Source organism: Thunnus albacares, chromosome 19 (genome assembly GCF_914725855.1).
Source record: "Thunnus albacares chromosome 19, fThuAlb1.1, whole genome shotgun sequence".
Lineage (NCBI taxonomy): Eukaryota > Metazoa > Chordata > Actinopteri > Scombriformes > Scombridae > Thunnus > Thunnus albacares.
The window spans coordinates 12,653,998-12,681,741 of record NC_058124.1 but is presented as its reverse complement, the minus strand read 5'-3'; the positions used below and the strand labels follow the sequence as shown (position 1 = coordinate 12,681,741).

The 27,744-nt window shown below is 40.2% G+C and overlaps 1 protein-coding gene across 1 annotated transcript in view; it reads left to right on the top strand.

Annotated features, from left to right (window-relative positions):
• The window catches only part of gabbr2 (gamma-aminobutyric acid (GABA) B receptor, 2), a 192,090-nt gene that overhangs the window by 46,687 nt on the left and 117,659 nt on the right, over positions 1–27,744 (top strand). Inside the window, exon 3 of the mRNA XM_044335736.1 lies at positions 9,260–9,397. Coding sequence (XP_044191671.1) covers positions 9,260–9,397 — 138 coding nt within the window. The remainder of the gene's footprint in view (positions 1–9,259; positions 9,398–27,744) is intronic.

Here is a 27,744-nt window from a genome sequence, read left to right as displayed (position 1 = left end):
TAGCTGTGTATTAGCAGCAGATATCTCTCCAGATCAGGAGGAGTGAAGAGGAATTACAAACAGAATTGCAGAAATGCCTCTCTCTTACTCCTATTGTAGTAACCCTGAACACCTGCATATGACTAAACTGACTGTTAGCCCAATGCTACACTCAGTTACTACTGTACTATTAACCAGAATGATGCTCCTTTGTCCCACTTCTTTTTCCTTCCCTGCTTTACTGGATTCATCCATGGGAGAGAGTGGAGGACCTTCAGGGCCAAGAAAACAATTAACTTGATAATGGGCTTTCTCCCTCTCTCCTTCTTCTTCCCACTCACTGTCCACATCCCCTCTCTCCCAGTTTTTATCATTTGTTAGTAAGCAGATACACCAGCTGGGGCACCTCTGTGATTGCTAAGAGCATTTTTATAAGTAAAAAAAAATCCATGACATTTATTGGACTTGTGTGTTTTATTACGCTATGTTATTAAATTACGTTGGGCAGGTATGAAAATGACCTTCCTCTTCTCAGGCCAGAGTTATCGTTCATGGATTCAAAGTCTTAAAATTGTCCAATGAAGGTACATTGACTTTTCTTGCTCTGCGAGGCAAAATGTAATCTTAACTTAAAGGAATAGTTTGACATTTTGGGAAATATTTTGGAGTCTGTGCTGGTTGCCTGGCAACCTCATAGTGACAACAAGACTCCAGAAAGTCACTACACCTGACCAAGAAATATTCCAGCACATAACCCCCCTGTAAAACCAACACTTGTCATTTTTACTCTTTGGTTTTTGTGTGGATTAAACAAACAAGCTAATGTGTTAATCAGTGAGCTTTAAAGGTGCTGGTAGTTGGATGTTTTTATCTTTGTGCTAAGCCAGGCTAGCTGTTAAGCTAACTGTCTGCTGCTTGATATTTAATGGCCAGATGTGACAGTGTTATCAATCTTCTTATCTAAGTCTATTCAAGAAAACTAGTCCTTTAAAAATGTAGAATACCTTGAGGTATTTCTTTAATAATGTGCTTAAATCTGACAATAACATGCCTTGTTGAAGCCCTCTAAATTGCTGCACACATTGACAGTTCTCGAATCAAAACAAGTTGGCGTTGTGCTAACATTTGTTTGCCCAGTTAAAAAAACAACACAGCTAATCAGAGCTATTTCTGCAGAATCAACATGGCAAGTTAACTGCTCCTCCGAACCACTACCGCAGCTTCTGTGTCGACCAAAAATGACACTTAGGGAATGGATATGACAGTCACTACTGATCGGACAAAAAACACCTTGTCCTGGACAGAAAACAGCTAACACAATATCAGAAATATGAAGTGGAAAGGAAGTCGTTTCGGTTGTTTAGTTACCTCCACTCCTCTCCTCTCCTCCCCTCCGTCCCGTGTATCCTCAGGGACCGATTGGCTCGATTCAGTGGGATTACAGTTTGGTCTGTCCCCCTCTCTGGTTAGTGCGACATGTTCCAGCTGTTGTCAGGCCTTGTCAAAAGCACAACAACCTGTAATAGGCTTAACACAGCGGCTGCTTCCTGCACAGCACAGATTGCTAATAAAGGTGCAATGTGTTCGCTGTGATTTTAGCACCACTGGCCAATTTGAGCTCATCTGGGATTCGTGAGTCAGCCTATGAGTGTGTTAATGTGTGTGTATTTGTTTAAGATTGTGTTTTGGCACATCTTTACTTGTTGATAATTTGTATACTGTAATTGTGTGTGTGTGTGTTTGAGAATAAGCATGTGCACAGAGGAATTTTAGTGTGTGTGTGTGGGGGGGGAGGAGGGACACAGAAAGAGAAAGAGAGAAAGAGACTTGTCACCACCGAAGAGGCTTCCAACGTGCCATCATGGTTATCCTGGTGGCCATCTGAGCTCTCCAGAAAGCGAGATAGATTGAGTGAAATAACAAGAGCCAGACTGCAGGGAGAGAGGGGGAGAGAGGAGGAGATGGAGGGCAAACAGCCATCAGCTTGAGCAGCCTAGTCAGTCTGTCGCGGTGGATTTTAAAGGCCAGTCTCTCCCCAGACAAGAAGTGGGTTCCCCAAAGTTTTTTTTTTTTTTCCCTTTGTGTTGCAGGCATGCAATGTGAAGAGAATAGATTGAAAAAAACACCCAACTCCTCACTCCTTCCTGCTCTCAATTTTACTTCATCCACTCTCACTCAATCAATGTGTACTCTCTTCGAATACTCCGGAGCCCGCTGTCTAAATGTTACCACAAGGAGCCTTGATGCTTGCTGCATACACAACTCAGCTTCATCCTCTCCTTGTCTTCCTCCATTTTTCTCCTTATTTTTGTTTTCCCCAGTATCTCAGCTTTGGGTATTGCTTTTTACACAGGCTCCTTAAGTCTGAATTACCTGTCAGCCATGTCTCGGTGGTCATTTAGAAAGAGAAAGAAAAAGGCATGGTGGGTTATGGGATATGTTACACCAGAGTGGACCCCTCAATTGCCTAAGAGCTCAATGATGGGGAACAAATAGCTCAAGCTTCTTGTGTGTGTGTGTACGGAAGGTAGCAGGCAAAGAGGAGGCTGTTTGAGAAGTTTAGTCAGCAGTGAGGAGCGTTGACCTTAACTGACAGATGAATGACCCCAATGAACTCAAGGATGCTCTTCCTATCAAATTTTTGATACACTATCAGGATGATCCAGATGTTACAGTTGCACGGCTTTTACACTGAAATAGCAAAACTTTACCAAACTGCGTTAGACTGATTCACATGCACTACAGCCCCCCCCCTCCTCCTTCCTCTTGTGAGAGTAGTTGGTATTGACAGCCATGACAGAGTTTAGAGGATTAGTTGGGTTTGTACATGGGGAAATAGATAATCTCCTTTAGATCTGACCTATTGGCTGCACCCTGCTAACTCTATAGGGCTTCATAATGCCAAGCATATGTTTTAGCAATTGTTGGATTCAGCCTGGCTCACATTTCCTCTCCTGGCTTGGAGATGTGGAAGTAATTCAATGAGGAGCGCATGCAGGATGCAGATGCAGCTGTTAGAAGAGACCAGCCTTTTTTTTTTTTGCATCTGCTCTGCAATGCTGCTGCGCGGACCAAAACCATCAAGGAATAATTGAGTAAAAATATAGAGTATGAAGGGCAGGATGGATGTGTGAATGTATAACAGTGGATGCCTTGAAAGGGCACTTCCGCAGTGACATCTTTATGTTGACAGTGCAAAACCGTACAGTGCAGCATTGCAGTGTGTACAGTTGAACGGGTTTATATAGCTCCTGGAAGTGTTGTCGCATGTTATTAGTGTGTGAGTGTGTGTGTATGTGTGTGTGTGTGTGTGAAAGCCATTTAAAGGTTGAGTCTCTGAGTTTCTCCTCTGTCTCCCTCTGTCCCTCTTACTTTGTTCAATGTGTTTAAGTGTTTTCTTGATAAATAGTCCTGTTATGCAACATATCCTGAGTAACATCTACTGACTAAAGACTACAAAACATAGCAAACGTACCGTAAAACAAACTATGTCAAGGACTGAAGTTGTATAGATTTTATTTATTGGCTGGAGAAAATAAATCTTGTCACATTATGTCCTCACATAGCTATAGCCATACGGCAATATATCTGTAATACACAGTTGAAAAAACTTGGCTTGTAAAGACACATTCTTTGGTGGGATTTTTGAGAATTTGGCTCTCTGTATGCTGTTGGCCTTGTCGTGAATAAATGCAGTGTGTCAAGAGTAGACTGCTTCTGACATCAGATCAGGCTCTCTCCCTCCCTGTTCCTTACTGTAGCTCACCACTCTTTCCCCCTCTCTCTCTCTCTTTCTCTTTCTATATGTGTGGTATTGGGACTCAGGTTGCTGATTTGGGTGCAGTAATTTGCCATTAGACGAGGGACAGGTGCAGCTGCCTCTGTTTGCAGCGCTAACAAGGCATTTCATCATGGTTAGCTCCAGCCCGGTGCTCTGATCAGCTCTTGTTCTTGTCACAATATTATACACACACACACACAAACGCACACACACATGCTCGGACAAATAGATACACTCTGGTGGTCTCTACTATATTGCGGTGGTGAGAAGGAAAGATTTGGGTTCAAACATCCAGGTAGGATTGAGGATACTGAAATGACAGGCAAGATTTGACTCCAGATACGCTGCTGTGGTTCCTGACCCTGTGGAGGGGAGCAGGTGGCACAGTCATAGTAGAAACATGGCTTTATGGGTTTTTGTATTGTTGTGCTGTATTTTCATTTTTAACTGTTGTTTAAGTTTATTTTATAAGTCAGGTCAAGTAAACCTTATTTGTAAAGCCCATTGATGTGCAATTGATGTGCTACACAGTAGACCCAAATAACAACAGTCAAATTAAAAAAGAATGACAATAGAGCGCAAACACGTATGAAGAATATGGATTCAGGAATATGTTGAATAACTCAGGGCTACCAAACACTGGTAGGACCTTTTTTTAGAGTAGTTTTCTCTTAATGTAAAGCACTGCATTGAATTAAATATTAAACAAGTGCATATTATCACATGGAATATTCGATATGCAGGTAAAAAATGCATTTCACTGAAACATTCCTGGGTAATTGTGTCCTCACATTTAGCCTAATTGAGCGCGATTTATCAGTAGCACAATAACAGTAGGCTAATGTCTGTATGTCTGTTCATGTAATGCTAAATCAATAAGGATGAATCTCAGTAGCTTTGTGTAAAGGTCAGTGTGAAGGAAATGTAATGGAGACGATAGATTGAAGAACATTCGAAATAAACTCCTCCTTGGCGAGCTGTCCCATCAGTAATATCCTAGCATTGCAAACTCACTACGCTGAAATGTCAAGCTGTGAGAGAGACCTTTTTGCTAAAATATAAACTGTAATATAGCCTGAATATTGTACAGTGTCTCCACTATAAATCCAGCTATTGAAGTAAAACTTGGGTCAGATTCCAGTGTGTGAATGAATGGCCGGGACATTTACGCTGTGGTCACCAAAGTAAATTTCCTGTTTATGGATCTTTAACATTAGACAGTGTTATATGCCTCCTTTGAGTTTCCATCTCCAGGTTCTTCCGCCATCACTCCTCACACCACCAACCCAAACCCTCTTACACACACACACACACACCTTCCTTGGCCATCTCCCAAGGGGGTCAAACAGATTACTACGGGCGTTAACCCCATCGATCTGCTCCAAATGGCCTCCAAATGCCAGGAATTAGATTTCAGACTGGGGCAGAGGGAAATAAAGTGCTGTAGTATTTCTTGCTGCTCAACTTGGGAGTTAAAGGTGCAATGTGTAGAATTCAGTGGCATCTAGTGGAACAGACTTGGCAGACATAGAATATAATATTCTTAAGTATATTTTAATTAGTGTATAATCACCTGAAAATAAGAATCTTGTTTTCATTACCTTAGAGTGAGCCCTTTATATTTACATAGGGAGCGGGTCCTCTTTCACGGAGACCGCCATGTTGCACCGCCATGTTTCTACAGTAGCCCAGAACAGACATAAACACTAGAGAGGGCCTTGCATGAGTTTTTGCCGCCTCTCCTACATGCTTGGAACGGGATGGGGGAGGGGGATTCAGTTGGTTGCAATCTGCAACCTCACCGCTAGATGCCACTAAATCCTACAGACTGGTCCTTTAAGTGCTGCTATACCTTCCTCATTGTACCAGTTTTTTCTTCAGAACTTATTTATGTTTCATATTTGTCTGCATTTATACCTTATTTAGGGCATATTTCTTGGGTAATATTGGGATGTAAGATACAGCCTGTATCCAAACCTCTCAGTAACTGCTTTGGAATCCCAGAAAAATACATAAATATCTCAGTGCTGTTGAAAAAGGATATACAGGAGTAAATGGTGAAATAAGGAAAAAGAAGGAGGGAGGGAGTAGCTCATGTACCAGAATAAAATGACTTAAGCAAAGATTCAATAATCAATTAAAAATAGCCTGAGATATGATATCAGTTGTTTTTCTTCCATAATTGATGGACTGTAGGCAAATCTGAAGGGCACTGTGCAGCTGCTGAGCATCATAGAGCGCCATTGAATCAATCTCACGGTCATGAATTACTCCATTGTGGGATTATAATAGAGGGCAGGTTTATAATACTGGTTGACTTGGCATTATTAGTGCATGCTTAATGTCAGGCTAATACCTTTTCACTCTTGTCTTTCTCTCCCTCTATTCAACTGCTTGTTTCTTCCCTTTCTCCCACCCTCACCTTCACTATCTCCATGTCTTCTTACTCTTTGTGTCCCATTATATTCCGCTGCCACGCTCCCCTTTATCCCTCTTTGTCTATCTGGCATTAAGCTTTACAGCGTCTCCATAGCTGAATAAGTATTGATTAATGTCTGAGTGGTTGTGCTACCTAATGAGAGGCTAAATATAGCCATCGCTACACCGGCCCTGCCGCGGCCTCCTCCCTCATTTAGCACACAAAGTGTGGATAGTCACACCGTTGGCATGACAACACACCGGTCAAGGCTCTGTGAGCAGTCACAACAGATTGTGTGCATGTGTGCCCGGCAAAAGTAGGAAAGGATGAATGGGGGCGGAGGGGTGAACAGTGAACAAGAGAAGAAAGGAAAAAGATGGATTTTTTTTTTTTTGTTGTTGTTTAGCTTTGCTTGAAGCTGCTTTGCTTTCTCTTTATCTCTGTGCTCTTTTCTCTATGAAGAAGATGGAGGTTCCATGTTTGGTCATTTTTAATTACTTACCTTAACTTCCATAGTCATCTGACTGCAGGTTATGAAAATGACATACTGTCTATGACTAGAGCTGAAACAATTGATTGATCAATTAGTTGCTTTTCTTTGTTTTATGTGATGGTAATTTTAGACCATTGTTTGGACAAGACAAGCTATTTGGAGATGTTGCCTTGGGTTTGAGGAAATAGTGATGGGAGTTTTTCACTATTTTCTTACATTTCATAGACCAACTGATCATCGATTCATGGGGAAAATAGCAGTTCTCTGTGTGGTCACAGCAGAGAGCCCTAGGTTAGCTTAAAATCACATTCTTGCACGTGCTCGCATGCACACACACACACATGCGCACAAATGTCGACTGTTGTTGCGTTTCAAATGCTGTAAAACACTTTTATTTGCTGCAGGGGGGGAGTGAGGAACATAACCATTCTTTACCACCTACGCTACATTGTCAGTCTCTGTAATAAATCAGCTTAAACCTGCAACATCACCAAGGTTTATTGTACTCAGGTTGACAAGTTTAGTTGCCCACATTTCTTTTCTGTTGCATGGTAACCAACTGAGAGACGCAATCCTACCAACCCACCTTGTTATGGCCAGCTGGAGAGAAATGAATGATAAGAGTATGCAAATGGGATATCTTCTTTAATAGCCTGCTGTTTTATTCAGCTGTGTGGCCAGGATAAGGAATCCCTACTGTGTCTAATCACATCTTCTCCCTCTCATTTCACCTGAGGCATATCCGCAATCTAGTCTTATTTTTGACTGGCATTACAATATACATTGGTCTCTACCAGCATGTACAGGGGAAAACTGTGTTTTTTACTAGTGGCTGGTCTTCTACTTCAAAAATAGAAAGACATACACACAATATGAATCTAATGACTTAAATCTCAGCACATGATTACATCTGACTGTGGAGGTTTGAGTGCAATGCAGGAGATAGCTGTACCAGTGCGTAGTATGACTCGCAAGGAACTCCTGTGCTCCTGACTTTAACTTACACAGCTACAGTAATACATTTAGGGTTCAAGGACTATCATACCGGTCTCAAAAAAATTGAAACGACAAGATAAGACCACAAGATGAAACTTGTGTCAACCCCGCAGCCATGACGCTTGCACGCTCTTAATAAAGTTACCAACAGATCAAAACATACAGTCCTATTCGATTTTCAGTTTTTCAATCTACGCTGTGGAGGGCCCGCTGTGCTGTTGTTCAGTGGGAAATCTCATTCAGTTGCCGGCTGATGGCTAACAAGGTCAAATGACTCTCCAGATGAGATGGACTGTGTCAGAAGGCACAAACACACACACACACACCACCTGCCATTCAGTCAGTCGGTCCATCTATCTATCAGCTGCTCACAGGAACACATCCTGAATTGAGTGTGAATTGAGTGGCAATAATAGAGGACCGAGGGGGGAAGTGTTTACTGCTGATAGGAATATCATTACAAACTGTGGAAATCAGGGAATCACAGCAAAACCAGTTAGCCAGTTCATGTAGCAATCAATAGGAACCTACACTGTGTTTTTTTTTCCCTCTCTTCCCTCGTCTCTCTCTCTCTCTCTCTCTCTCTCTCTCTCTCTCTCTCTCTCTCCTTTCACACACTCTTTTTCTCCGGTTGCTATAGTGACGTGAAATGGCTGCATTCTGTAACATTGGATCAGAGCGGGGGCCCTCTCCTGCAGTCTGTGAGCTACATTGTTTTTACATGATGGTTTCAAAACACGCACACAAGGCTGCAATTATGTTAGCATGTGCCGCAGTGCTCGGAGAGTATTACAAGTTAAATGTTATTTAAATGTCACATCATTTTTCAAAAACAGTATACATTATAGTGAACTGACACTGTTTTCTTTTTTGCAGTGCATCCGTAACGATATGTCAAAGTACAATGACCTTGTGAGCTCAGCAGTTTTTCTCGTACAGTTTTTAATTATTAATTCTTTGACTGACTGAATGAGTTTTGACTATTGCCCTCATTTTGTCGACTGATAACTCAAACTATCAGAAATGTTATAGTACTTACTGGTAAAAACTTAACAGATATACTCTGTAATTTAGCATAAGGTCTCCGTGTTTAGATTTGGGGTGTAGGGTTTGCAAAGCAAAATTAGCAATCGGCTTCTTCTCTTGCGAGCTACACAGGAACCCAAAAATAGACTGGAATATCTAATGTTACCATTTCATATCTCCTCCTGTATCCTCCCTTGTTTTTGCTCAACTTTATTCCTAAATTAGAAATAAATAAGAAAATCTGCGATTCATCCTGGATTTCTTCCATGGTGGTGAATCTTCTCCTTTTGAGTCCCAATTTTAGTTTCACCAAGCTGTAGGCATACGCTACATAGCGGCTAATCCAATCACTACACCCTACTCTGCTGCTATATATTGCTCGCGGGAATTTTTGGGTCTCCCCCCTCGTATGACTCTACATTTTTTCCCTTTTCCCCTGACTTTACATCAAAAACGAATTTAAATGTCCCTTTTCTCTCTCTTCTTTGTGTCTCTCTGTCTACTTCTTCTCCCCCTTTAACCTCTCTCCCACCACCACCTAAACCATCTCTTTCTGTGTCTGCAGTGTGACAACGCCAAAGGACTGAGGGCCTTCTTTGATGCCATATGCTACGGTCCCAAACACCTGATGATCTTTGGTGGTGTCTGCCCCTCTGTGACCTCCATCATTGCAGAGTCCTTGGAGGGCTGGAACCTGGTGCAGGTAGGAGAAGTTAAATGTCATTTATGGTGTGTGTGTGTGTGTGTGTGTGAGTATATACAGTATGCAACCTATATGTACAGTATATATGAACGGCAGACAGTTTTAGTAGGTAGACATGCTGGTTTGATGTTTCTTCATGTTTCTGTGTAACTATCAGAAAACCTTAATTTGCTACTTAATTGAGTTTCCAAAAAATTCATGTCCCTCAGTTTTGTGGTATGCAGATAGGTCCTGGGTCCCAACTCATGGCTTAATCCTTCATTAACCTTGCCAGGGTGAATGACTAATTGGCATTGCTCTAATCCATAGAACCCCCCCTTCCGTTTTACAATCAGAGAACAGAGTCAAAATGGCTTGAACCAGTTAACCAGTGTCAGAAATCAGTTGCTAAAAATTTGAGCTTGACTTCCAGTTATGGACATGTACATGAAGGGAAGCTTATGATCAAATTATGCTGTTTTTATGCAACACATATGATCTCATTGACAATATGTTTTTTTGGGTGTTTTGTCATTAGTATGAGATAATAAGTGTTACTCCTCAGGCAAGTCGATGGTTTTACCAACTAGATATTCATAAAATAGATTTCATCATTCAATTACACTCTTGCTTGCTAAATGGCATCTGCTGCCATTAAATTAGTAGAGCTGTATGATTGCTCACTGTGGGCATTAAACACCACTCATTCTTCCACTCATTTTGAGTTACTGCTTGCACTTTCTTTGACTATGTAACTGTACTGCAATACCAAAGAGGGGAAATGCCTGCTTCCAAAGAATACATTTCATTTGTGGCGAACCCTACAAAGGTTATCGGGCGCAGATAAGAAAGGATTGAAGCTTGTGCTCGGGAGAGATAACATAATTCAAGAGGCTGCATTTTGAACTCAATGTCACATTACGTGGCATATTTCTTCCGCTTGCAATTACTGTGAATCTGCTGCTTTTCATGTTCCTTTTTGCACGCTGTCTTGTCAGGGTCACTCAAGAGTGAAAAGATCGGCAGGATGAGGGAATGAAAGGATGAGTAATCTTTTGTTTCTGTGTTCGCTTCCTTTTGATGGTAATCATTTCGGTCTAGAAAGAGGAGTTCAAGCCATCGTTGAATCTTAAGTGCTCTTAAGTATTTGTCAGTGCAGTGTGTGTGTGTGTGTGTGTGTGTGTGTGTGTGTGTGTGGTTTGTTTTTTTGCATGTACGCATGAATGCTTGTGTGTCTCTCTGGATGTCTGAATGCTCCCCTCTCTATTTATTGGCTTGTTTGGCAGTGATTACCTGTGAGAAGTGCAGGAGCAATCTTCTGCTCTGCAGATCACTCTGCCTGGTACAGTGTGTTCTCCAGAGCACTTGAGCTTACCAACCAGACTCTTTTTGCCATCAATACACCGACCAACACCAACAAAGTCATGCAGGTCTGATCCGAAATACACATTCTGAAGCAGCTTGAATACCAGGCAGAAAGTGATTGAGGGAAAAATGTAAAGGTGAATGACTGAGAAAACACCTAGAATGTACTGTAATGTGTTTAAAGAATATGCCGTAAGAATACACACTTGAATCCGACACCAAGGGTAACTGTCTTTGCTGTTGTCTGAAGCAGCTAAATTGCTTTTTTTTTTTTTAGACCAGCAACATGTAGGTGCAAGGACACTCTGGTAAAAGATATTTTCCAATCAGCTTGCTGTTCAGCTCAGTGTGGAGACATATTACACGTTGAAACAGAAGAGACGTCTATTGAAGTGCTGCAATGCATTCTGTCATATTTGACATCCTCACTTAGATCATAACATCATTACTTATCAAAGAGCTAATGTGTTTGTGCGTTACTCTGTAAACAAATGAGTGTTTATTCTGGATGTGCATGTGTTTTATTATTGTGTTTAGCGATGCTACAGAATCAGGAGATTTGGTTTCTGAGGTGCAAGATGTATTTCCAGAACCTGAGCTACATCTTCATCAGAGAATGACTCACCAAGCAGCTATAATGTGCACTGGAATCTGCAGAAAGAAGCATCACTGTATGTAAACAACACACCAGATAGCTTTTAGTTGTTTTATAGAGCTTAAATACACAATATGGTGTCACTTAACAGATATAAAGGCTTCTATATTTGATGCAAACTCATTTTATTGTATAAATGAAAAGGGCCTCTTTGTTCCTGTGTACCTTTCTGTTTTGTTATTATGTACTTATTGAGCTGGTCGGTGCACTTGAAGCTGTTGGCCTGAACCTCTCTGAGCCCATTGACTTTCATGTGTTCCTAGTTGAATGTGTTTACAGTTAGTGTGGCGTGTGTGAATCCCGGACATGCAATTGTGTAGATGTGAATGTGTTTGTATGCAGTGTTTTCATGAAAGGCACACACACAACTCTCTGCTTTGACAACAGCTGTGGTGGGAGACCATTAGCCGACGCTCCTAGCTAGAATCTGTTTTTGTCTGACAGAGGCAAAGGAAAAAAGGAGTGAAAATAAGGACGTAAGAAAAGCAGGAGCTTCCCCGAACCAAAGAGGTGAGAGAGTAATACAGGAAGAGGGGAGGATGCAGGAGGAATTATTGGAAATTCTGAATCCTACACAGCATTAAGCAGGAACGGGAATCTGTTTTTTTTTTAAACTGTGAATTCTTTCACCCTGTATATTTATTACCGAGCCCTGGCATCCCATCTGCAAGACTTGAGTCGGTGTGGAAGGGAAATACAGAATTTTCCATGGTGATTTTATGGGCCAGACTTAACAAGCTCATCATTTCCACATCAAAACAGGGAGCTGGCAGATAGTATCTACAGTAGAGATAGCTGAGAGAACAACCACTCCTGGAAAAAGCTTAATCATACACCCATAAAAATAGCTTTCAATCAGTGTTGATGCCTAATGAAGTCAGCTTTGAAAGGCTCAACAAAAATAAACTCCCACTGCGTACCCGTTCATTATGTTCTATGCATACACTTGAATACAAATACTGAGTAGGTTTTAGGAGGGTTGTATCAGTGCAGATAGTTTTGTACTATAAGCAAATGGCCTTTTTTTTATTCCTAGCAGGTGGTATAATGTCTTAAAATAACTGCATGCTGAAACCTCCCAAATAAGATGTGATACAAATACTAATTATGAAAGATGAAGGAAGAATTAAAAGAAAACACAAGCAAGAAGCAGGAAGCTCTCTCTGGACTTCTATGACCTGAAAGACGAAGGGTCACGTGACCAAGACAGCTGAAAGCATCATTAGGCTAGTTTTTGGTAGCCTTGCTAGCATGTTTACTTGTACTGCAGGAGAGGATTAACATTGAAGAAGCAAATCAATTGTCCAGGGCAAATTAGTCAAACTCTGGGGAAAACACAGTAAAGCTTGTTAAACAACAGGTAGTGTTTCTTTCTTGCAATGCAAAAACTAAAAAAAAAAAAAGACAGAGGATGATTATGAGAAAAACAAAGACTTGCAGCAAGCCAACCGCCCTCCAAAATATGACATTTTATCCATTATAAATATTCATAACTTGTCATTAATCAGATTTTGAACACCACATTTAAGGATCCTGTCTAAAGAAATTACTCTCCAGCTTCTGTATTACAGTTCTATTATCACACAGTTTCCCCTCACATTACTTTAATGAGTTTATCACCCAGCGAAAGATTTCCACCAACTCTGTTCAGAATATGTGGCTGAAGAAATACCAGATAACAAAAAAGGCACAGGTTAATGCCAAAGAAGTAAAAAAGACAACAAATGTCATTTTCAATAATCATGTCCTACTGAAATGTGTCCCATTATAATATAATAAAATAAAAAACTCATAAGACAACATAGTAGGAAACCCTCAGCCAGTGTGGTCTCTAAGATAACAGCACATACAGTACTCCACAAGCTGAATCTTGCTTTAACACACAGTAGCATACACTGACCAATGCACACACACACACACACACACATGCACACAGATGGCATTACACACTTATCAGTTTGCTAGCAGCATATTGTTAAGCTCTTTATGTCCTGTACGAGGATTGATCTGTTTGTCACACGTTGTGATTCCGACTCACGTTTCGCGACGCCGCTGAAAGTTGTTGTCGACCTCCTTTCCTGGACAGCTCTGCCGCTTTGTGCTTCTAGTCAAAATGTGTAATGCAGCGTACTTGTGCTAAAATGACTGCCCAAGCAAATTAAAATGGTGGATAAGAACGCTACCAGGGCCAATGGACAGATGGTGAGGAGCGGATTGAGGGAATGATGGAGTAATAGACAGATAGGAGCAGACATAGATTGTAATAGCATAAAATTGAAATTCAAAGAAACGAGGCAAGACGCAGCTGTGTTTGCGAGCTGCCATCAGCCACAAATGCCACTGATTGCTGTGTTTTTATTTCCTCAAGACAATGAATTTTGAAGCCATCCTCTTGGCAGCCATCTTGGTGTGTGATTAATCTTGTGTTCTCCTCACCATGATATTACATTATTCCAGAGAGCGTTTGGCCAGCTTTTTAAATATTTGCTGGCACAGGTATCTGTGCCCGGTCAACACGCTGCACTCTCTTTACTCATATTTTTTTGGGACTTACGAGAGGTCCTTTTCTCCTCCACAGCAGTGGTGTCTGTTTTCTGTAAATGGCTTATTGAGTGCCAGGAAATAGCCCCAACCCCCCCCCCCCGCCCCCCTCCTCCCGCCAGTTGCTGGTCCCTTCTCACTCACCAATTAGGCCTATCAGTGGTGGCACTGTTCATTTTCAGCCACGTCAAGTGTGTAATGAAAAATTATGCTTCCCGATCATTTTGCCTCTTGTAATTTAGAAGAGAAGAAGAAGACAAGAGAGCGTTATTCTCACAAAATTGATTTGTAGAGGTGAATATTGTAGAGGGCAGGTTTTTTTTATATCATGCTTTTATTTTCTACACTGTTTAACAACATGAAAAAGAGGCAAATAACTTTCAAACATTGGAAAAAAATACTTTCAAAGATTTACTTGATGCATATAGATGCATAATACATTTTGGAAATAAAGACTAGAAAATCAGACCTCTCTGTTACTTGTGTTAGTTGAGATATTTCCTGGTGTCCTGTGCCTCAGTGTAAAGTGTGCAAAACTTTATCACCAAACCTCCTGATTCATTTATCTTTTAGGGACACTGAATAATGAACCCAATATTTAGGAGGAGGAAAAAGTGGCTGAGCCTTCTCAAGGTATTATGGTCAAGACCTCTACATAGAGCTATTATTTACCTGTATATGAGGCCCATTTTTCTTCGGCACTTGCTGTATTGATCGTCGATGCTTCATTAAACCAGGCAATTTAGGGACAGGGAAGTTGCATCGCTGCCTCCTTCCAGTGCAGCATTCTCTTCTTCTTCTTCTTCTTTTTTTTTTTGAAGCCTCCACCAACTCTTCAGGGTCTTCTTTTTCCTATTTTCTTTCTCTCACTCTCTGTGAGTGCTACACTGGATGCCTTCAATAAAACATGTGATGCCTAGCACTGCAGTATTCTGCCTCACTTACGTCAAATCCTGTGTACCGTATCAATATTTCATGACTTAAAAAGTTTAGGCTAAAATCTCAGAGGGCGAGGGCAGGGATGGTGTGAGCATCACAATAGATCTTCATATATTAATTTTGTGAGTAAGGATGAGGTTGCACAACTTTGTGCTGTGTGTGTTTGTGTGTGAGTGAGTGCGAGTGTGTGCTCGGGCAAGTACACTGCCCTCTAAAGTTTTAATGACTCCCCAAAACGTAGATATTTGGTTGCATGCACATATAGTCTTATGGATTCATGACCTCTCTCTTTCTCTCTCTCTCTCGTCCTGTAAGTGTGACTCAAGACATGGCCGTAGGGAAAAAGACAGGATGCTTAAGAGTAGCAATTAGGCCAGATTTTCATACTGTCTCAAAGCTGCTGGGCTGGACCCAGGGGAAACAGGAAGTGGTGTCCCACACTCTGTCTCAGCCAGTTCACGTCTGGATTAATGCTACTTCACAATCCGGCTGGGTAAGCACTCGATGTCACTGTTGGTTTTTTTAGTGGTTTGGGACTCGCTTCTGTGTACTTGAAAAGTGAGTGAGGGGGGGATGTCCCTTTTATGGGTTGCACTCCTCATAATTTCTGGGACACGTTGTTGATGTTGTTAAACATGGCGAATGTTGACATTTAAAGTAGAGCTCATTCTAAGACAAATGAGCCTACTGCACAGAGGACTTCCTCTTAATTGCAGTGTTTTCTCATCGAGCCTGTCACAATTTCTCTCTTCTTGCTGGAAGCGAAAAAAGAGGCAGAAAGAGACTGAAAGAATATTAATTATATGCTATACTGTGCATTAATCAGGCTTTTTTGTAGTCATGAATGCCGTCTGTACTTGCAGAATGCACCAGCATTACTGTAAAGACGAGCTCGCACTCGCTGTTGTACCTATTTGCAGTGTTCAGCGTGCGCCATTTGACAGGAAACACAGTAATTAGCTAATTAGCAACATTTGTTGAATACAGCCCGTTAACAGGTTGTAGCTGTTGGTGTCACGTATTGAATAAACATGCTAGTTCATACGCACTCAATAAGAACAAGAGCTCTGACAGAATCTCTTTTTGTTTCTGCTCTTCTGCAAGGAAGTGGAAACAACAAATGGAAACAGTCTCTCATTCTTTCTTTTTTTTTTTTTTTACCACCAACACATCTCTCTTTGACACTAAGGTCTATGAGACACATTCAAAAGGAATACAAGATGAATACATGGTGAATTCCACCCTTGCATTCGAGTACTATCGTTCCCCCAGTAGTTTTCTGAAGGAGGGCGAGTAAAAAGAAAATCCGTGTGTCATACTTACGCCACTAATGATGGTGCGGGACGTGCCAGCCACCAGCAACAATAAACAAATGAGACACATTAATAGTTCAAGCTTGTTTTTGATGTTTCGCACAGGGACTTTATCATACACACCCATCTTGTGAAGACTGTAAGATATGTTTTTTTGTGCCCCCAAATCCTGGTTCTCTTCCCGTTTCTCTCATTCTCTTTTGGGGTTTCCAGGCTTTGATATTCCTTATTTAGGTCATAGAGTCCATAGCACTTTGAAGAGCTTGCTGGGTATATACAACTTTTAGTTGGAGATGGAAATAAAGCTTTGAAGAAAACCCTATGATAAATTGAATTTGTTATTAATCTCTGTCAAATGAAGAAACACCTCAACCCCATCAAATTTATGCTGGTGCTCGTAGCCTTGAAACTCTTAACTGCTTGAAGGAGGATTATTAATCTCTATCTAAAATTAATTTGATTCAGATGCAGGTTGACCTGGCTTTACTTTTTGAGCCTAAATACATCCTCTTAATCAAACTAATGCATTTGCAATTTGACTCAGGCTACTGGACAGATATTCTTGCATTGAAGAAGAGTTGAGAAGAAATTAGGAGAGAAAACATGTAAGAGAGAGAGCAGGAAAGAGTTTAAATGAGGGAGAAAAATGGGTTGGAGGTGTAGAAAAAAAGGGAACGGAGTAGGTAAAGATGCAGGAAAACATGAATATAATTTACAGCATGATGGGGTGCTACACTGAATGATAAAATTGGCTCCTTACATATCAGCTCAGGGATAATAACAAGTGAAGTGTGAAGAAAAGGAACGATTGAGTGCAAAGAAGAGAAAAACAAAAGCAAAACCTATCATCTCATAAATGTACATTTGTGGTTAATCAGTGGTTCCCTACCATTTTGGCATGTGACTTGTTAAAATGAAGCAGTGACAACTTGTAACATTTTGTCATCAGTTTTTCACCAAGGAGTAATGTTTCTTTGTCTTATTTGAATATTTATATTGGATATAAGGATGCTTTTAATGCACATATGGGCATGTGAGTATTGTTTAAAGACTCTTTTAAAGGTGGAGTCAGTGATTCTGGAGAAAATTAACATTTGAACTAATACACTCCTCCCTTCAGTGCTCCTTCAGAAGCTCCACCCCTCAAATTCATGGATGCTTAAGGTAACGACACTAACAACTGGGCTAGCTGACCAAAAGAGAAATATGGCGGAATCCAGAGCGATGGGACAGCTGTAGAGTAGCGATGCCACGGTGAGAAAATTTTCCCACCGACTAATAAACTCGTGACAACTGCTGCTGATTGGTTAGAATAGTGTTGTGTGGCTTGGTCCGAGACACTTTGTTTACATTCCCATTTACAGAGGCAGGTCTGTGTATGACAGGATTTTTTTTCAGCGCACACAAAATGGACAGCTAGCAGACCGTGAGTAGATATTCGCTGAATTTGACACAAAAAGTGTATTGGATTAGAATTGCTGAATACACCTTTAAGTAAACTAGTTCTTTTTAGATTATTCTGATTATTTCAAGGTCTTCTACAGGTCTTGTTCACCCTGATTGAGTCTGTTTCTCTTCTCACTGATGTTTAAATAAGCTTCACCTAATCTACATGACTAGTGATCTTTTACAATAACCCCAAAAGACGGCTGCTACCCTGCTTGCCTTCATCTCTGATTTTTCCCAGTATCGGGACATTTTAGAATCACAGGGCCGAGTACCTCATCGACCCAAAAATTCGTGTCGGAAGTGAGCTTGTCTGAGGCCAGCATTAGGAGGATCCTTTGAAACGATATCAAAAACAAGGGTGGACTCGGCGAGCAATTGGACATCAAAGAGTACCCGGCTCCATTACAAGCCATTAAAACCATAACGGCTGCTTGGAAAGAGTGAAGCTTAGAGGATCGATAAAGGGCAGTTTAACTGTCTGACACAGCTCACTAATATCTGAAACATCAACTCCCCTTCGGAGAGAGACAGAAGAAGAGACAGAAAGGGAAGAAGAGATGGATAGAGAGAGAGAGAGAGAGAGAGAGAAGACGAGGATGAACTTAGAGAGAGAGAGGAAATGCACTGCTCCTCCTTGTCTTCCTTCTCACTGCTGTACATTATATATGTACATGTACATTAGTGATCTAACTTGATTTACACTGTAGATTGGCCATTAGGATAATTCATATTCTAAATACACACCATGCACAGAGAGATACACTAGCGACAGGAGAGTAAGCACCACACTTTCAAAGTATTATAGAAATACCAGTTTAACTTGAAATCTCAAAATTTTACTGTACAACAGTTGTTGTGCAGTAAATACTATTCAGCTATGCACATGGTGGCTGTGTTTACCCTAATTATACCAGCTACACACTTGCCTATACAATTTAGTACATCAAACTGCATCCATCTTTAAATTGATCAAAGTGTTTTCCAGGCAAAACAGCTTGATTTTCCACCTCCTTACTTGATTAAATTCCTTTTCCTCTTTGTCACTCTCTTTTCTCCCACACGATCCTCTTTCGCTTTATCGGGGCATCAGAATGCGGAAGCGTTAAGCCTCCTTGAGGTTGATACTGAGCTCAATGCTATTTTCATTCCCTATTGGTGCAGTCATTGAATACCTCTCTTTTCAGTCTGCGGCTGCAAATGGAACCCAGTACGATAAGTCATGTTAAATGATAATGTCTTTCCAGCTTCAGGCCACATCAATGTAGTCGGTAAAGACATTATCACAACAGAAGTTGACATACTGTAAATACCGGAAGAAAACTGAAATTCTGTCTTGTATGGGTCTGTATGTATGTGCATATACATGATTTATATTTTATAGTGACATGGCAGTAACCATAACTGATGAATGCATTAGGAGAAATGTCCTTTGCTACACTGAGCTCCTTCTCAAAAGTTGCAATCTTTATTTACAACACAGTGATTTAGTTGTGTTTTTCAATGTTTTTTAGACAGAACAACAACCCATGTATAAGGCTTATCATTATTCATTGTATGGAATTTCTTACTCTGATTTTCCCTGAAAAATGCAAGATTCTGTAATAAGACTTCTTAAAGATTGTTTTAAAGGAGCAGATTGGTTAAAACTGATTTTTACGTAGATTTCTGCTTTAAGGAGACACTTGTCACTTTAGCTCTTTTTTTTAAAAGACCAGTTGCAGCTCAGAGTATGCTTCTACCAACTGAACATTTTGAAAAAAAATTGTGAGAAAATGCAAAAAAGCTGATGATTATGCAAGTCCTTCATACTGTAATATATTATCAATAAAAGGCAAGGGAAATTGTATTTTTCAACACAATTTTCACCCAGATTTTCATATTATTGATATATATACTGTATATATATATATGTATGTATGTATGTATATATATATATATATATATATATATATATATTTATTTTTTTTAAATCTGACCAGTTTTTAAAGAATATTTTGAATAATGGGATGCCTGTGCTTGTTGTTAAGAAGCACACCATATGATCGCATGGTTCTCGTTTTTATCCAGAACATGTCATTAGTGTTGGTGACAGTAATTCACGGAAATCTACATTTGTAATTTATTAAAATGATATGTTGCCCCATGAAGTATTCTCTTCCAACAATCTCTAAACAAAATATATTTTCAGGCTCAGGTGAAATTTTTTCCTATTCAGAGGTTGTCATGTAAGAGATGGATTCTATGTTAATTCCATGCATACCTTTGACTGTTACACCTTTTTCTAAATTGTGGCCGGTCGGTAAATTAGACTTGATTTCCACAACTTATTTTCATATTCAGAGACAGTGAACAGTAGGAGAACGGCTTCTCCCCTCTCGAATCCCAAATCCCCCTGCCAGTTGGCGTGCTCTTTGAACAGCTGTGCCACTCAGGCTCAGACTCCAGCAGACAAACAATTGTTCAGATGGATAAATGAACATGCCCATACACGCGCAGATGCAAAAGCAGAGACGTGCTCTTTCTAACATGTTTCTCTTGCTCTATGTCAAATCTCTCTCCTTCTTTCTAACCCTCATTCTCCCTCCTCAATCTCTCCTGTAACAAAAGGGCTTTTCCTTTTCAAAGGGCCTCGGAAACCCTTGGGCACACAAACTAGAAATTGCTATAATTGTCAAAAGAAGTGGCGAAGCGTTTGGCACGAGGAAGTCTCATATTCTAATTATGCTGGCAGAGATATGGGCTTGTACTGTTTCAGAGCGCAGAAAGACATGGTTAGGAAACTATTTTCATGAATAGTCATAACATGCTTTCTGCTGCATTATGATATGTTTATAGTGTGACATTTGTCAAAAGATTTCTCCTTTATTTGTGTTGCTGCAGAATCACATTTACATGTAAATTGAGAGCACGATGTGCATATTCAAAATGACAGAGCAGTTCCTTCATGTAATATGAAGATGGAGGTTTTCAACTGACATCCTTTAGGTGTTTTATGGGTTTGTAAGTGGAACCATTACATCGTTATACACCAGGTCCATTATGACTCTGCCCTTATAATCCCAAGTGAAATAGTGTACATAATGTGTACAATACACATTAAAATGCTTTATTGAAAAGATAACACATTTACAAGAGTGTGTGCCCTTAGCTAACATTGACGTTAAGAATATCTATATTTTCACATGCAGATTGTTTCTATATTTGCAACATGGCAGCTGCTTGAAACACACCCTGGTGACTTTTGTTTTGTGTAATATTAAACAGAACATCTTGAGGACTACAACAAGCATGTTGCTTTACAGTATGGTCCCTAAATCTGCACATGCTCTTCTAAATTAAAACACATTGTAAGCCCAAACAGTATGTATAATGCTCCACTATGAGCAAGTGTGAAATACACACTGTAACACTAGTCATTAGATGAAACTTGTTCTGAAATGTGTTGAGTATTAAGTAGTATTTGGGCTTGTGTTTTCCTGAATAGCTTTGAGGACACAGCAAGGGGTTTCCAACTTGACAGACAGCCTATATGACTCACTGTGCTTTGGGTTATGTGAAGTGTGTTTTATATATAAATGTCCTGAGATGCAGGCAGCACGGCACAGCTCTGTTTAAAATTTTAATTCAAACCTTTTAGTGGTTTGCGAGCAGTAGGGCCTGAGAGACAAAGCAGAGAGCAGAACAGCTAGCTCATTAGTAGAGAGTGGTATTTGTCTGTCCTTGAACCTCTCTGTCTCACACAAACGCACACATACACACACATTATATTTGGATATATATATATATATGGACACACAAAGAGTCCCACAGGTGCAGATTGCAGTAGACTCAAGATAAACACACACACGCAGACACACACACACAACAAGTTATACATTCATATACTTATCTGACCATCACTAAACTCCACAGGTTGGCAGAAGAAAAATGGGAAAGTGGGGCAGAATGTCCTTTAACACTGAGCACAGAATGTGCATAAGGTCTGATTTTCCTTATACACCCCCCCACCCCACACACACATTCACACACACACACACACACACACACTGACTAGGTAGAAGCATTCTCAACTTGTACCAACCTTTAAATATATAAATACCCCTGTGGTATTAAAAGCGAGTTTGTGTTTGACTTGTGAAGTGCTGGGTATTTCTACATCCAAGTGCATCAGAACTGTTTCTTGTCATAGTCTTCTTTTAGCAGTTGCTTTTTAGCTACTGCTGTCTTGTCCATTTTAATAATAAGATTTATAACTCACATCTACATCAGCATACTTTTCACAGGATAAAAGTTGTCGTTGTTGTGAGACATCATTTTTTGGTCTGCTGTAAATTAAATGATTGACAACCCTCTCCTTCCCAGATGGATTCATCTACAGGAACCTTCCTACACCTGACTGGTTGAACAAACCAGTTACTTGGGTGACATTATTAGTTGTTGCCTGAAAAAACATGGAAAACTGGAACTGGAAAACTACTAGATAGATCTAATATACTGTAATAGCTCATAACAATTGAAGAAGGAAGTTCAGGAATATGAGAAGGTTTTGAATGGTCTGAATGGTCTGACCAGAGTGATTAAATCCAAATTGTCCAGTGAATACCATAAACTGTAAAAAAAAAAAAAAAAAAAAAAAAAAATGGACGTAGCCACCGCGACATCACCCATTGGTGAATTGAATTATTATCCACATCTGTTCATTTTATTTATTTCCCAAATTAAACAAAACACAAAGGATACATTTTGAGACTCAATACAGTATAAGACAATCATTAAGAATTGTGCATTATCCTACAGTACTTTTTTATATGCTGCATATCGATTGCTTCTTTCTTCTACTGAAATTTTCATATTCCCTTCAGTTCAGTCCAATATTTAATGCCATGACCTGGAGTTGAGAGGAGGATACTTAATTTTCAGTTCAAAGGTGTCCTGTGGTGCTTTCCTGAACACCAGCATTGGTATTTTTGCATAAACTGATGACAATGCTTTCAAGTCTAGTGGTATGAAATCATGCATGAAATACAGGTACCTTGGAATTTCATCACAGTACAAATCCGGGAATTATTCATCTTCCTAAATGCTGATACAGTATCACATTCACCTCACACACCCTTGCACTTGGCCTTTCAAACTCTTTTCTTTATTGGTTAATGAATCTCCCTTTTGAGACAAGATCTATCACAGCCAACTCTTCTGGATATGCAGCATGATATATACAGTATTCCTAGTGCTATATCTCGTGCACAGGAAATCGATATAGAGCTCCAAAGATTCAGTGAACCTAAATGGATTCATTTCATTAAATGAAGCAGATACTGTAGTGTTCATTCTCAAGGATCACTATAGAAGGTTGCGAGGGAGAAGGAAGATTGTGAGATGTGGAATTTCATTGGCTGTGTTACCTGATATTTACCGCTCAATAGGTTAACGCCAAGGGGGTCACTGCTTCCTGCGGCGGAACGTAGTGCATTTTTAAAGAGACAGCACAGACTTACCAGCAGGACGCCAGCTGCCTCCCTCAGTGTTAGGAAACGCACACAAACACACCACCACTGACCTTTAGCTCCAATAAACACCATTAAAAATGAATAAGGACATAATTGAAAGTAACCACTGGCACTTTCTTCTTTTTTTCTCCAAAACACACACACACACACTTAATCTTTAGAAAATCCACACATTATCTGGCTTACTATTTCGCCAATAATAATCTTGACATTTTCTGTCGTGTCATTAAGACACACTGTGAAAACCACACACTGAGTCAAGCCTTTGATGGTGCATGAAAATGTAAGAACCCCCAATTCAAACTTTACACGGTTTATTGACAGCCCAAACAGTGATGATTTATGATTCATTCCGCTTCTCCTCATCTATTCCAGAGCGATTTTTATAGGTTGAGGGAGTGTGCGAGACTTTCCACAGACAACTTGAGAGTTGAATGCTCAGTGGTGTAGCCCCTCCATAGCAGAGGCCAGATGCTATCAGGTGCCATCATTGAAAAATTCAACTTGTTGTTGAGGCTGTTCATTGAAATGAATCCCCAGGCCGGTTCCTGTTTTCTCAGACCTCTCTACAGCATATTTCACAGCTGAAGGTGTTTCATGGCCACCATTCAAAGAGTAATTGAAAATCCATGGCTGATTGACTCAGACCCTTGGTAATTAATTTTCCTTCAGTTGCAGGGCTCTAAGAGCAACACCCACATCTGTTCTGTGTAGTGGTTCTTGTCCCGCACTGAAGAGGTATTGACATAGTTTAGGTCAGTTTCCCACTTGGATGACTATACATACGTTATATACATGCATAAATATACAGTGACACACTTTGTGAGACCTGCTTTTTTGCAATGTCTTTGTGTTGAATGAATTAAGATGAAATATCGTACAGACATTCATCTCAACATCTACTTGATGGATTGACATTTCATTTTGTAAAGACATTAAAGGTCTCCAGACGATTCATCCCGATGACGTTGGTGATCCCCTGACTTTTTCTCTAGTACCACCATGAGATTGACATTTGTGGTTTTGAGTCATATGTCTCAACAACTACTGGATGGATTGCCATGTCATTTGGTACCAACATTCATGTCCCCCCTCAGGATGAATTGTTAACACTTTTACAATCCCTTAACTTTTCATCTAACACCATCATCTGGTCAAAATTTCAATTATTGCATGTTAGCATTGTCCGCTCTAAGTACAACCTCACAGAGCTGCTAGCGTGGCTGTAGATTCTTGTCAAACTTGTATTTTCCTGTGGTGCACTGAGGTTATTTCCCTTTGAGGGTGCCTAGTAGGAGGAGAGTTGTGGAAGAGGGTGTGCCGTTGTCAATCCATCATATGATTCCACAGTAATTTTTATAGGCTGAGGGAGTTGAGAGAGACTTACCACAGACAACTTGAGAGAAAGAGAATTCATAGAGGTTATCAAAACACGATAATGGGTCACTGGTGAGTGTGAAATATTTATTTTGTCCATCGCTTGGTTGCCTGAACAACTCCCCCTTCTCCCACATCATCCCTCCACACCATCCATACCGACAGCCTCCTCCTTGAACCCTCTAACCTGCCCTGCTTTCATTGATCTGTCAGGCTGAGAGAGACAGAGCAAGCATGGGGCCTGGATAGATATTTTACTTGGATCAGGTGTTTATCCTGCAGAGGTAAACTTTGATTCCAGGCTCTGTTGTGGCATTACTTCCTTCTTCCCCACCGGCAGAGAACAGTGGGAGTAATCAGCTTAATTGGTATAATTATGGGGTAAGCAGTGAACCCTTGAACACACGCCTCTGCTTTTCTAAACGGATATTTGCAGATTATGGGGGTAAAGTTCTTCTCATCAGCATTTAGCTATGTCTACTTTGTCTGTGGATAGGGATTATAATCTGGAGAACATCTTCATCACAGAGAACGAAGATGATCCATTGACCAGTTCTTTTGTTTAATGGACTGCTTACCAATATATAAAATGAGTAAACAAGCAAATATGACTTACATACAAAAAGCTAAATTCTTAAGTTATATCAAGACACAGATATCCCATCAGTGTTTGAGATGAAACTCCACTCGTCTGGTTGATTTTGACAGAGTGATGCCAGAATCAACACTTTTCTTTTTTTTTGCTTGCTTGTATGTTTTGGCCATTGCCAATGTTCTACCAGGATTTCACATGAAAGCAGAGAGAAGATTGTGGTTTCTATTACATGTTGATGAGTCCTGCCTCATGCTTCAAGTCACTGTTGACTTTTTCAATATTTAATCAAGACCCTGATCTTTCCTTAACTTTAATCAAGTGCTTTGGATACCTACATATTACCATAAAAATGCTTCATCATGCTTTAGTTAAAAGTGCTAAAAGTGAATATTGTAGGAAAACAAATTAAATATGTTGTCAGTGGACATTCAGTATCAAATGTTATCAGGGCAGCATAACATGTCTTGGTTGGTTTTATTTGCCATAATTTATTAGCTTTTATTTGAGAAATTAGTGGCACAGTGTATTGTATTAGAATAATTTTGCATAAAAAAGTGTCCTATAGATATGTAGATGTTAAAGCCAGATGAACTCCCACATGATCTGAAGAAGAACAGATTTAAATTATACAATATATAACACTCATCTAAACCATCTAAAACCTTCCAGTATTCTACCACCTCTTTAGCACAATCTCATTCTGTACAAGGGTATCAGTGCCCTGCAGAAACCAAAGGTTTGAGTAGTATTCTGTCTTTGGTGTCATCGTGCTCAGGGGTCTTTCATGTTACTTGATGTCTGACTGCCAGCCCACCTCAGACCCTGGCCATGTCTCCTTCACAACCCAGGAGATGGAATTTTAAAAATTTACAGTCCTCTTTGAGCTAGCCTTTCGGCCCCTGCAGGTCTCTGGAAATTGAAAAGTCAGAGAGTAAAGAAGAGAGCTAAGGTAAGATGGAGGGAGGGAGGCCATGAAAGAGAGGGCGAGAGATTTCTGTATAGCTGGACAAACTTTGTATTACCCCTATAGCAAGATCGCAACCACCTCTTGTCTCTCTCTCTCTCTCTCTTTCTCTCTCTCTCTCAAGCATGCTCAGTGGAGTGGCCCTCCACAGCAGAGGCCAGATGCTATCAGGTGCCATCATTGAAAAATTCAACTTGCTGTTGAGGCTGTTCATTGAAATGAATCCCCAGACCGGTTCCTGTTTTCTCAGACCTCTCTACAGCATATTTCACAGCTGAAGCTGTTTCATGGCCACCATTCGAAGAGTAATTGAAAATCCATGGCTGATTGACTCAGACCTTTGGTAATTAATTTTCCTTCAGTTGCAGGGCTCTAAGAGCAACACCCACATCTGTGCTGTGTAGTGGTTCCTTGTCCCACACTGAAGAGGTATTGACATAGTTTAGGTCAGCTTCCCACTTGGATGACTGATATGTACAAATAGACATTACATACTCAATCATGCATATATATACACATACAAATATACATGCATAAATATACAGTGAAACACTTTGTGAGACCTGCTTTTTTGCAATGTCTTTGTGTTGAATGAATTAATGTGTATAGATTAAAGGGGACCTATTATGCTTTTCGTTTTTTTGTCGGATGTTCATGTTAAAAGTGGCTGACATGGCAAATAATGAGGTGAATGAATGTAGAAGTAAACCCTGTGAGCAAAAAATACCAGCTTCAGACTGTTCTGAATGCTTGGTTTCCAATGGTTTTTTCTACTTTCAGCCCGAGCCAATGTTGGCTCTTGAGGGATTTCTTTATATGGTCATCTGCCCCATGCACAGCACGTAAGTTCACTGCTCTGCTCAGCTAATATTTCGGCATTTTTCCATTGTTGTGGGGGTAGTCATGCCGAGCCATGACTCCATTACACAGCACTGCAAAGTAAAATAAATAATTTACCTGTTGGAGGTGTGCTGATTGTCTGCAGCTCTTCATCAAACAGTGGCTGTTTCTGCTTGTACTATTCTTTCTTGTGTTATTTCTAACTGATCTGCTGAACAAATAGCTTCAAATATGTCCATATGTTGTTTCAACCGGTTTTTAACACCGCTAATGAAGCTCTGCTAATTCAGTGAAGAACACGTTTCATAACCTGTAAATCATTCACAGTAAAAGGCTCCCTTTTTCGGCAGTAATTTAAAAGCTTTTAAGTTAAAGTAGTAAAGCAGATTTGTTGGGTTTGCATCGGCGGCAACTTAACACGACTCTGATATGTGCTTCCCCTCAGCAGCCTCTGGAAAGCTGGCCAATCAGAATAGAGTGGGCTCATTGGGAGGGAGGCCTTTAAGAGACAGGAGCTAAGACTGCCTGTTAAGAGGCAGAGGCTAATTATAAGATGTAGCCAGTATAAGATAAATAAGGTTTTTTTTTTTAACTGTGCATCATGTAAAGCTACTCTAGCGGAGTCCCAGAATAAAAATATAGAGCTGGAAATGAGCATAATATGTCCTCTTTAAATATTGTACAGACATCCATCTCAACATCTACTAGATGAACTGCCATCACATTTTGACATCAAAGGTTTCCTTATGAGCATATTAGCCTGCTGATATTAACTCAAAGCACCCCTTTAAGTATAACCTGACAGAGCTGCTAGCATGGC